Source organism: Rhizophagus irregularis, chromosome 21 (genome assembly GCF_026210795.1).
Source record: "Rhizophagus irregularis chromosome 21, complete sequence".
Classification (NCBI taxonomy): domain Eukaryota; kingdom Fungi; phylum Glomeromycota; class Glomeromycetes; order Glomerales; family Glomeraceae; genus Rhizophagus; species Rhizophagus irregularis.
The window spans coordinates 2,093,050-2,106,392 of NC_089449.1; the positions used below are offsets into that span (position 1 = coordinate 2,093,050).

Here is a 13,343-nt window from a genome sequence, read left to right on the forward strand (position 1 = left end):
TATTTGACAACTCAATAGTAAAGTATTTTTATTATTCGACAACTCGTAGTAAGTATATTATCATCAGGAGTTATAGATTCGCTAGATATATTACTATTAGTATTAGTAATAGAAGAATTTTTTGTTTGACATTTTTTAATAGGCATATTGGAAGTTAAAGAAGCATTGTCAGCATTTTTAGTATTTCTAGTTATAGGTCGTCTTCCAGTAAAACCTTTTTTAATTCCTTTACCACGAGGCATATTTGGTTTTAAAAAAAGAATTTTTTTTAAGAAAAAGTCAATTATTAGTTTAATTTGATGAAGTTAAATACCAATCAATAAATCAATTGTTACACTAATATAGAATTTTATAGTGTATTTAATCATTAGATCTATAAAATTCTCATCTTTTTTTTATCAAAATTCAAGATTAACGTTAAAATTTAGTTATAGAATAATGTTTTTAAAAAAAATTAGAGCTGATAAAAAACAACATAAAAAATCCAACTTTTGTTTGCGTAAATCTAGAGATACTCATTCAAATAATAATTCATCTATATCTAATCATACTATCATTTTAGATAAACAACAAAATATTTGTGAAAATAATACTTCATCACAATCAAATACGAATAATTTTTATTATAAAATTAATGAAAGTATTAATAATAATCATGATACTAGCAAAAATAATAAAGATTCTTATCACAATTTTAATGACTTTAACGAAGATCTTATTGATGATGATTTTACAGAAATTTATGATACTGGCGAAGAATTTAACAATATTGATGAAAATGTAAATGGAAATAGTGATATTTATAGAGAATTTAATTATATTGACGAAGATTTTACAGAAAATTGTGATACAAATGGGGAATTTAATGGATGAGAATATGATAATAATAAAAAACAAAATTGTTATTCTGGAGATGCAGGACCATATTTTCCAAATTTTACTATATTTTTATTATTTTTATGGGTTATAAAACATCAAATAGGTATATGTTTTTATCTATAAAATTACAGTACTACTTTTAATATTTTTATACTAATCATATATATTTTTAAAATTAGGTTTTGAAGCATATAAGGATTTTGCAAATATTGTTAAATATCCCAAATTTAATGCAAATGATGTTCCATTTTCACTCGCAACTGTTAAAAAGTATCGAAATGGGTTACCTCTCCTTCCATTTAAAGGATATACTATTTCTCTTAACAATCATAATACACCATCTACCTCTAAACCTACTACTCAAGCTTTTATTTTTCCCTTAAAAAATATTCTTTGCCGTATATTATCAAATCCACAGCTGCATGAACATATGTACTTTGGTCCATGGAGTTCTCTGGCACAAATCTCCATTGTTTGGTACTGAACACATTAAATTAAATGAAACAATTTATAATCTTGGTGATTTCATCAAATACTACAATGTACATACAATCAATCAATTATGTTATGGTCGAATTATATCAATCTTACATATTAATGATTCTCATGATATTTGTATTAGAATTGAAAATATTATTGAATATAATTCATTGCCTTTTCAACTCAAATCACAGCAAAGAAGAAATGCTTCTTATGATGGATGTCTATGGATGACTGATTATACAATAATTATTAATCCTATAAATACTTTACTAAAAATTATAGTTTTTTTGATATGTATTTGAAATCATTTTGCTATAATTTTGATATTTATTTTATATTTATTACATGGGTTTTGTTTTTTATCGCACCCGCGATATGTCGCAAGGGCATGCGCCTCCTAATTTTATTGGCGAAAAATTTTTTTGTGGCGCGTCAAATTTCAATTGTAACACGATCTTAAAAAATTTTTTTTTAAAAAATTCTTCGATCTGTTTTGGTTTCTTTGTCCCTACCCTTTAATAAAAACAAACCTTTACATTTCTTTTTTAATTACGTTTTCATTAAAAACATTGTTTATCATGTTTATATTCGATGGTTGGTTTCTTTTTTCTTCTTTTTTGTCTTGTTTTGAAAACTACACTAAAGGTTTTTTTTTCTTTTTTCAGGTCCTTTGCGTTGTGGATTTTGACGTTAATATCATTTGAAAAGAGACTTTTCGTTCTTTAAAGACTCGGTAGGTGAAGTTTAATACACCGTGTTTAATAACCTTAAAAACACTATTAACGATTTTTTTTTTACTTTAGATTCTTTCACTTTAGATTCTTTTCACAACGGAAGTTTAATGTCAATTTCGTTACTCTTCCTTCTTCTCATTTGGAAAAAATATTGGTAAGTGTCGGTTATATAGACTATGAACTAATTTAAACGGCCTCTTCAAAGTTTTTGTATATGTATTAACCTCTTGTAAACAATATTAACCAATTTTTTTCTTTTTTTAGGTTCTTTAATTTGATTTCCTTTCTAAAGAAAACCTCTTACTTTCCACTTTGGCGAAGTCTCGGTAGGTGTTATTCAGGTTGTTGGTGTACGCGAAGCTTTTAGAAACAACACTAACAAGTGTTTTTTCTTTTTTTTAGGTTTTTTTTCGTTGTAAAAGCTAAGATTTACCGCCAATTGTGTTTTTTTTCATTTCGGTAGGTGTTATATAGGTTAATGGTGCATGTAATAACCTGTTATAAATGATATTAATGAGTTTTTTTCTTTTTTTAGGTTCTTTCACGTTGTTAAAGCCAAACTTTAAAGCTGATCTCATTTTTAAGGTACCTTTGTTACCTTTCACTTCGGTAGGTGTTATATGGGCTAATGGTGTATGTAATAACCTATTATAAATGATAATATTAATGAGTTTTTTTTTCTTTTTTAGGTTTTTTTCACGTTGTTAAAGCCAAACTTTAAAACTGATCCCATTTCTAAGGTACCTTTGTTACCTTTCACTTCGGTAGGTGTTATATGGGCTAATGGTGTATGTAATAACCTATTATAAATGATAATATTAATGAGTTTTTTTCTTTTTTTAGGGGTTTTCACGTTGTTAAAGCCAAACTTTAAAGCTGATACCGTCGGACGAAACATACCAGGTAATAAAGGACTAGTAGAAATTGTTTGGCGGAAAAATTCTAACGCTCTACCAGGATAAATGGTATAAATCCTTTTTTCTCCATTTTTTTGGTACGCTGTTATTACACTTCGGTAGGTGTTATATGGGCTAATGGTGTATGAAACAGCCTTTGGAAATGATTAAAGTATATAAATTAGGAACCAGGATGCTTAACAATTTTTTTAATAAAGTAATTAATTACATACACATAAAATTCTTATATAGAAAAGGTCTAATAATTAATGATTAATCCTTACTTTTCTTACTTTCTTGATGGTATTGTCTTTTTATTTTGATAGAGAGTTGGTAAATATTATATTAAAAGACTTCTTTTATTGCAGAAGCTTAATTTTAATTTTAAATCTTGTTAAAAAAAGACTTTTCATTTTCGGTAAAGTGTTGATAGGACTAATAGTATATGTTATTACTTTTATAAATGTCATTAACTTGGTTTTAGTTCTGAATAAACGAAAATATTAGTGTGCGGACAATGCTTAATTTTATTGGCTAGTAAATATATGAATTGTGATTGTAACACAAAAGTTACTATTTGTTTACCTAATTTTTTTGTACGTCCCTTTATTTTTTTTTGCTTTTTACACACCTTATACCTTTGTTTACTACAATGCAACAAGAAAACTCTGAACCAGTTTTGTATCAAGGAAAGGCTTTCACCACTTGGAAGCAAGCATTTGAAACTATTGAAAGTCGGGCAAAGCAGCAAGGGGTTTAATATCATATATAGTCGTGTTGAGAAAAAATCTGATGGAACTTTTCGTAGACGTACTGCACAATGTGAACATCATGGTAATTATGTTACAAAATCCAATAAAGAGACAACAACAAAACGTCTAGGCTGTGCTTGGCATATTAATTTATCAGAACCTACCTCTAAAAATCCTTTTAAATATGTTTATATTACAACACTTCATGATATCCATTCACATAATCTTAATCCTAATATCATTCAATTTGGAGATAACAAATACATACCTCCTGAAATTATGAAGGAGATTGAATTTCTTACTATTAAATGCAGAATGGGAGCTGCTACACAAAGACAATATCTTGAAGCAAAGTTCCCAGGACAAATAATTTATGATAATGATTTGTATAAAGCAATTCAACATTTTCGTCACAAAATAAAGATGATAGTAATGATGCAGCTAAATTGTATACGAAATTACTTGAATTATCACAAAATAATCCAATGTGGAAGGTTGCGATCAAATTTGATAATAATAATACTCTTACACATTTATTCTGGATGACGCCATCTCAGTTAGAATTATGGTATCGGTATTCAGATATTGTGGTACAAGATGTAACTTGTAAAACCAATAGGTATGAGATGGCTTTAAGTTTATTTATTATTCTTGATGAAAATCGGAATGTAAGACTTGTTGCACAAGCATTATTAATTGATGAAACAAAAGAATCACATGAATGGTCATTTGAACAACTCAATTTAGCAACAAATAATGTGTATCCACAAGTAATAATGACAGATGCAGATCCAGCTGTACATGCTGCGATTAGGTCTACATTTCCTACCACATACCCGATGCATTGCACTTTTCATATTAGCCAAAATTTGATTAAAAAGGTTCAAAAACTAATTGGAAATAAATTTCAAGAGTTTTTTACAAAATTTCATGCTGTACGTAATACACTAAACACACTTTCCTTTGAATCAGAATGGAGAAAATTAATTACTCAATATCCTGAAATACAGCAATATTTGATAAATACTCTTTATAATACTAAAGAATCATGGGCTCATCCTTGGACATGTCACCAATTTACTGCAGGACTCCATGCATCTTCTCCTGTAGAAAGCATTAATGCATGGATTAAAAGTTATATTTTTAACTCTAATATTTCTTTATGTGAACTTGGGGATGTAATAGAGAGAAGACAAATGGCAGAAAACAAAAAATATCAACTTGTGTTATGGAAAGCTGCTATTCCCTGTATGCCTACTCAGATTTCCACTGCTGCGTTCATGTTTACTTCTATTAACCAAAAACTTGAAGAATATTTGCCTCCTGCCATATTAGAACTTCAAAGAGATGAAATTCGTCAGTGTGTTTTTTATAATGCTGTACAAGTTACCCAAGAAGTAATTGATGAATTTGATAAAGTATATATTACAATAATAATTGTATACTTATTATATTTGTATTTTACTTGATTTAACATTGCTATTACATGTGTTTGCAGTATGATCTCTTATTAGGTCAATATTTGGAAGATGTATCTGATGCTCGTCAAATAACTGCAGCATGTATGATTTCCAACATTAATAAAGATCAAATTTCATCTATGTGGGCTGTAAATGTTGAAAACAAACTTGTTGAGAAACATTTTATTATCTTATTAATAAATGGATCTCATTATTGCTCTTGTCTATCTCTTATTAATCGAGGAATTATTTGCAGGCATTATTTTCAAATAATGCTTCGTAGTCCTGCAGCAAGATTCCATTTAAGACTTATTCCTTCACGATGGTATTATAGAGATAAAGATCCTAGTAAAGAGCAATTTTTAGTTGCTAGCAAATTTGAAAATGAGATTACACCTCTTATTCCTCAACATAATGTTCCATTTTTAACTGCAATTTGCAAAACATCACAAGAATTTATTACTCGGCATGAACAACTTACAGACATACAATTATATGGTAAAATTGCTGGCTTATCACATAAAGCTACTATGAAAGCTGTTAGTAAAAGGGATATACGTATAATACATATTTTGGAGAATTACTTAAAAGATGTTGATGAAGAACAAGATGAAGAACAAAATGAAAATATCGAATTAGAAGATACAAAAGATGATGAATCTGATAAGGAAAATTTTCCTTTTATTCTCAATAATCCTAATAAACAAACCAGGTCTAAAGGACACCCGAAGGGTATAAAACGAATTAAAGCAAGCCATGAAAAAGAAAAGGCTACGACTTCAGTAAATAGTAAACAATATAAATGTGGAAATTGTGGTGATATGGGTCATAATAAGCGAAATTGTAATATTTTAAGATAGTTATCAAATGCTAAAGTATCTTTAAATTTGACAATAAAGTTTATTAAGCCTCCTAATTAAATCTTCACTAATACTTCCCAAAGATATACATACACCACTAATCTATTTATTATCTCCGAAATAGAAGACATCAGAGTTTCCATATGCATTTTTCATGTTCACTAGTCGTACTTGTTACACTTGCTGTATCATCATTGTCGGGTGAATTACATCCGTATGAATCTAAAAAGAAAAAAAACCATTAATTCATTTTAAAGACTACTATATATTAAATACTTGCATTAGTACCCATATAACACCTACCGAAGTGAAAGGTAACAAAAGTACCTTAGAAATGGGATCAGTTTTAAAGTTTGGCTTTAACAACGTGAAAAAAACCTAAAAAAGAAAAAAAAACTCATTAATATTATCATTTATAATAGGTTATTACATACACCATTAGCCCATATAACACCTACCGAAGTGAAAGGTAACAAAGGTACCTTAAAAATGAGATCAGCTTTAAAGTTTGGCTTTAACAACGTGAAAGAACCTAAAAAAAGAAAAAAACTCATTAATATCATTTATAACAGGTTATTACATGCACCATTAACCTATATAACACCTACCGAAATGAAAAAAAATACAATTGGCGGTAAATCTTAGCTTTTACAACGAAAAAAAACCTAAAAAAAAGAAAAAACACTTGTTAGTGTTGTTTCTAAAAGCTTCGCGTACACCAACAACCTGAATAACACCTACCGAGACTTCGCTAAAGTGGAAAGTAAGAAGGTGCTTCTTTAGAAAGGAAATCAAATTAAAGAACCTAAAAAAAAGAAAAAAATTGGTTAATATTGTTTACAAGAGGTTAATACATATGCAAAAACTTTGAAGAGGCCGTTTAAATTAGTTCATAGTCTATATAACCGACACTTACCAATATTTTTTCCAAATGAGAAGAAGGAAAAGTAACGAAATTGACATTAAACTTCTGTTGTGAAAAGAATCTAAAGTAAAAGAATCTAAAGTAAAAAAAAAAATCGTTAATAGTGTTTTTAAGGTTATTAAACACGGTGTATTAAACTTCACCTACCGAGTCTTTAAAGAACGAAAAGTCTCTTTTCAAATGATATTAACGTCAAAATCCACAACGCAAAGGACCTGAAAAAAGAAAAAAAAACCTTTAGTGTAGTTTTCAAAACAAGACAAAAAAGAAGAAAAAAGAAACCAACCATCAAATATAAACATGATAAACAATGTTTTTAATGAAAACGTAATTAGAAAAGAAATGTAAAGGTTTGTTTTTATTAAAGGGTAGGGACAAAGAAACCAAAACAGATCGAAGAATTTTTTTAAAAAAAATTTTTTAAGATCGTGTTACAATTGAAATTTGACGCGCCACAAAAAAATTTTTCGCCAATAAAATTAGGAGGCGCATGCCCTTGCGACATATCGCGGGTGCGATAAAAAACAAAACCCTTATTACATTATAATTTTGAAACTATCACAAATGATGTTATCTATAATTGTAATTTCATATCAAATCATTTTATAATACTTTTAAAATTGTTTTGTAATTGTATTCAATTAAATATGCAATTAATTTATAATTGATGTTAAATATATGTTGTAACTATTTTATAATATATTTATAATCATTTACAAATACATCAAAGATATTATGAATGCTTTATAAAAATATATTTAAAATGTATTTTAATTCAGTATATAATTACTTTATAATTAGTTATTAATATATTTGTAGCTTATTTATTAAACATTTGTAATTGCTTTTTTATATAATATATATGTAACAACAATTAATTCTAAATATATATATAACTTATTCTCTATTCACGATCAGTCAAGTTGACCACTTCAATCATAAAATTAGTATCGTCACGTTCATCTTATTTGTCTTTCCTGTAGCCAATGAAATTTATCAACAATCATGGTCTGTGTGATGTAAGAGAATACGATCCATTCAATAATCTTGAAGATTCCAACCTTTCATGGGATCAGCTAACGCCAGTATTTCAATTTCTTGTTACATTGAAGATCATATCCATTGTTCTTATGGTAATCCCAAGATTAGCGTCCAAATAACTCACAAGTCTTCATTTTTCATCTTCAACACTCAATTTCTTCTCTTATCATTAAATATTCCTAGAATTGTTAAATAAAATGAAAAGTTGGTGCTTAATTTTAGTATTTTGTGCTTTAAATCACATGATATGCAGATTCTGATCTGTTTAACCAAAAAAGTCAAAGGTTGGTTTCTATAAAAAAATGGAGCATTAGTAATATTTACTACTGTTCCTAATTTTAAAAAAGACCCCGATCCTTTTTTAATTACCTTTCAAGGCATTTCATTGGTTCTGAAGCGTCTTGAAAATTCCTACAATAAGAAAAATAAATGGAATATTAGTAATGTTTACTAATGTTCCTAATTTAAAAAAAGTAACTTTAAGTACCTTCCATCAGTTCCAAAGTGTCTGAAAGGTTTCTGCAATTTAAGAGAAGTTCCTGGCGGTTGAACCTTTCTTCAAAATTTAATTTTATACTAGCATCTTTTCAAAACTTTGTTATCAGAAAAAAAAAAAATTTTTTTTTACGTAAAATTACGTGACTTCGATTAATCTTCATTCCTATCCCTATCTATCTCCTATTTTCTTCTTTTCTTCTTTTCTTCACCTTCACCTTCGCTTTCTCAGATTCACTTCTTGATGGTGACTCTACCAATACTTGTTTTTCTCCTACTTCTACTTTATCGGTCCTCCAATTTTCTTCTTTCAACTTTTTTTTGAAATCATCGTTAAGGGTGGTTATATTTCTGGAATATTTTATTTTGTTTCGCCATACTGATGACTTTTGGCTCAAAAAAAAGAAATTATTTTCTTTAAGCACCCAATCTTTTAAGGACCTGACTATATCATACTCCGCTCATATTACACTCACCACTTCCACGTTAATTTTTTCCATTCCATCATGTTGGAGTTCTGATCAAAAATCCCTTTTATTTCTTCCATTTAACCTTTCCTTAACATTGGCAGGCGCATTTGTTAACGATGCTTGATATGAAATATACTTTATCTTTTCGTTTGTTTAATAATTTTTTATAATCTCAACAACTTTGTTCAGCGCTACATTATCTCATTTTAAAGGTTTGCTAGCTAACTCTTCCAAATTACCTATTCCTATACCATCATCATCGTCTCCATCACTGTCACTATCTACGTTCTCCTTTTCTTGTAATCACCTAGACCTTGATTCATTTCTGCAATAATCATTTCTGTGGGTAATAAATTTTGTTTATTCCTTGTCACCATATTTGATAGTCCCATGTAAATCCTTTCTGGAGGCGTTTGTGGCATAAGAATATCATTTACCTTACTGTGCAAAGAGTTTGCAGCTCTCTTGTCCTCTATTCTCTTCTTATCCTTATTACGTTTCCCATCTCTATATACTGTCTTGAAATTCCTTACCATCCATACTTTCTCCAAATCATTTTTCTGCATGAAAGCCTGCACCGTATTTTCCATTGTTTTTGAATCACTAAAGTATCCGATCACTTTTCAATTTTGCGTGATCCTGATGAATTTAATGAAAGCTGCAGTATATTCTGTCTGGGGTTTTTTCAAAAATTCATATTCACTTGTTCTCTTTAATTCCAAGAGATCCTGCTTCAACCCCTCCGGCCAAGGTAGAAGTACTGGAATTTCTTCTTAGAAAATGGATTATTTGGAAATTCTTTATTAAGGTCTTTACCTAAATATGTTATAAGCTAGAACAAGCAGAAGAACAACAAGGCCATACAGATAAAATTAAACAAAGGGCCAAGAAATAATGATTAGAGAACAAACCCTTTATAGAAGACTCCAATACACTCCATCTTTTCGTTAGTTAGATCCCTGACCAATTGCCATTTATCTCATTCTTATCGTGCTTTCAATCCCGTTCTGGCATCAAACCATCTAATAAAATTTTTAAAAATTTTTGCTAAATACAAATTCTGAAGGTGCCATTGCTTAGGAAGCGAGCCATTTTCTAAAAAAAATTTAAAAAAGAACGTTAGTCAACGTTCTTAACAAAATAAAACAACAAAATAAAACTAAAAAATATAAAGAATGTTAGTAAACATTTTTTAACGAAATAAATAATAAAAATTTTTTTCTGGCTTTACCTTACGTCCATTTTATCTTAAAAGATCCAAGGATCCATTTTCTAAAAAAATAAAAATGTAAAGAACGTAAATAAACATTTTTAATGAAATAAATAAAAAAATTTTTTTTCAGTTTTACCTTGCGTCCATTAGTTCTGAAAAGCCATTTTCTAAAAAATAAAATATAAAGAAAAGAACGTTAGTAAATGTTCTTAACAAAATAAATAAAAAAAAATATTTCTTTTCTAGCTTTACCTTGTAATCCATTTCGCAAACAAACTTTTACAAATTTTTTAGTGTTGAAGTTTTTAGTATATTTCAAGTGAAAACAGTTTAAAAATCACTACAAGGCAAAGAAATTCTTAAACAAGAGTGGAAGTTTTTTTTTTCATAAAACATAAATCACCAAAATTTGTGCAATAAATAATAAATATTTAGAAGAATTTATAAGAAAGTTTAATAATAAAAATAATAAAGAGATATAGATCTGGAAGAAAGAAAAATTCATTCGATGTTTACTTCAAGATCAAATATTTATGCTTATGTAGCTTCTGTGTCTATTATGCCGATCACATGTTAGTAGGTAATTTATAGTATCGATTAGACTTTTAAGGTTAGTTGATCGTATACAGTATACTATTGTATCGTAATACATATATTCTTATCTTAATTAAAATATAATTATAATACTGTATATCTAAAATTATTATATACGCAGCAGAATTGGTTGTCTATTCTTTGCACTTAATATATCTTGCAGTTTTTCAAATAAAAACTTTTTTGTTAAAATTATTGAAAGAAACTGCTAATTCCCAAATCTATATAAGTAAATATACACATGACAACTATCGTTAATGATTTTCTCAAAAGACATACCTAAAGAACAAATTTAAACTAGAGTATAGTAAATGCTAAAACTTTTTGTCTTTGAATTTTGGCAGTCTGAATCAAGTTATTATATTAAATTTATAATGAAATTAAAAATAATAAAACTTTTTTATTTAAAATGACAAATAACTGTAATAAAATAAAAGAAAGTTTAAAAATTATAATGCAACTTAAATTTAATTGCTGATCAAATATTTAAATATATTATATAGCAGTATAATAAAAGATATTATGCAAATAATATACATTGGTTTTATCATGATTTCCATTTTCACAACCTGTTTTTCGACACTGATGTATAAAATGGTTATTAGGTTGGTGATCTATCCATTTAATTGCATAAATTCGACGCCAAGTTTGATCTGATAATTGCTGAAATCTATATCGGGGACAACCTAATTTTGAATCATTAATACCCAGTGAAATAAACCAGTTTAACAATAAAAAAGGAATTTGTAACTGATCTTTTGTGTGGAGAAAAATTGCCCGAATTTGTGCATAAGAAGTTATTGTTTTAAGTTCAGTTTCTCTATCATCTGATATATCTTCTAAAATATTTATAACATCACCAACACGAAGCCTTATATTGGATTGATTATTACCATCAACTATAGTATAACTAATACTTTTATACAGTCGCACCTCCATAAGTGCACCCTCTATAAGTGCACTCCCTCTCTATATGCACGCCATGGCTTGGTCCCAAGCTAGGGACTTAGTGCTAAGTGCACACCCTCCATGTTCTACACGTGCAAGTGATTCCGAATCCCGGGTATATTGGAACACCCTCCGTAAGTGCATTCACGTGACAACGACATAATATTGACCAATCGTTTAGTCCCGATTAATTTTAAAATTTGTCAATATTATTATTTCCGAAGAAAATCAATTTTATTAAATTATTTTATACACCACATAAATTATTTTTGTTATGTGCGATTCTGAGAGATGAATCTATGATTACAAGCGTGTGAACATTTATTTATTTTTGCTTGATCAATTATCCCAAATTAGTATAGCCAGGGAAGATTTTTTTAAGGAGGCCATATTAACGAGGAAATATCGCATGTTAATATATAAACAAACCCCATAGAATAAAAAAGTAGATTGTCATGTATCTAAATTAAGAAAAAAAGATGATGATTTCATTATTATTTAATAACAATGAAATCATCCATACACCCCTAATCCCTAAAAATGTCTCTTAAAAGAACAACTCTTACTGAAATCCAAAAGCGAGAAATTTGCACTTACGCTTGCGATAATAAAAGGACTCGCGCTCAGTATGTTGATTGGATTGAAGAAAAGTGGCATGTTAGAGTTAACGAGAGCACAATTACTCGTATCCTACAGACGACAGAAAGAAGACTTGGTTCAGAAACTATCAGTCCAAATACCAAGCGACATAAACCAGTCACCTATCCAGAACTTGAGCTAGCGCTCAAGGAATTTGTTTTAGACTACCAGCATCGAACGGTTCTGTCTGATGCACTACTTATCGAAAAAGCCAAAATGATTGCTGATGGATTAGATATTCCCCGAGATGCGTTACAATTTTCCTCGGGATGGCTCCATAAATTCAAAGATCGCAATGGAATTCGTCAACGAAAGCTTGAAGGAGAAGCTTCATCTGCTGATGAAGCTGCTATTGCTAACGCTTTACCCTTACTAAGAGAACGTTGTTCTAACTACCCTCTTGAGAGAATATACAATATGGACAAAACGGGATTATTTTACAGGTGCTGTGAAGAAAAAAAATATCGCACTTATCTTGCACAAGTGTAGTATTGATATTTTTTTAGGTTAGAACCCGATCGAACACTCGCAACCAAACGTCTTGCCGGGCGTAAAGTGAACAAGGAACGTATTTCGATCGCGTTGTGTGCAAATGCTGACGGCTCTCACAAATTAAAGCCTTTAATCATCGGAAAATTTGAGAAACCGCGCTGTTTTAAAAATATAAAAATTCAATCCATGCCTATGACATACCGTAATAATGCCAAAGCCTGGATGATCACGTCGCTATTCCAAGAGTGGATTCGGGAATTTGATCATCAAGTTGGTCTAAAACATCAAGGCCAGCGCGTGTTACTTCTCCTTGACAACTGTTCCAGCCACAAATTAGATGGCCTTACCTTACAATACACTAATGTTCATTTTTTGCCTCTAAACACGACTTCAAAAATTCAGCCGATGGATGCCGGAGTAATCATGTCTTTCAAAAGACACTATCATCGTTCTCATGTACGG

At 29.2% G+C, this 13,343-nt stretch overlaps 3 protein-coding genes across 3 annotated transcripts; 1 reads left to right on the top strand and 2 right to left on the bottom strand.

The window, feature by feature from the left end:
* Positions 1-11: 11 nt before the first annotated feature.
* On the bottom strand, positions 12-242 carry OCT59_013897 (uncharacterized protein; the record flags this gene model as incomplete). The annotated part of the gene is made up of 1 exon (XM_066141826.1): positions 12-242. The coding sequence occupies one exon, from the start codon at positions 240-242 to the stop codon at positions 12-14; it is 231 nt and encodes a 76-aa protein (XP_066001920.1).
* A 196-nt stretch (positions 243-438) lies between these two features.
* Positions 439-873, top strand: OCT59_013898 (uncharacterized protein; the record flags this gene model as incomplete). The annotated part of the gene is made up of 1 exon (XM_066141827.1): positions 439-873. One exon carries the CDS (start codon positions 439-441, stop codon positions 871-873), a length of 435 nt encoding a protein of 144 aa, XP_066001921.1.
* A 10,424-nt stretch (positions 874-11,297) lies between these two features.
* On the bottom strand, positions 11,298-11,741 carry OCT59_013899 (uncharacterized protein; the record flags this gene model as incomplete). Its single annotated transcript, XM_025329077.2, has 1 exon — positions 11,298-11,741. One exon carries the CDS (start codon positions 11,739-11,741, stop codon positions 11,298-11,300), a length of 444 nt encoding a protein of 147 aa, XP_025164165.2.
* Positions 11,742-13,343: the final 1,602 nt, after the last annotated feature.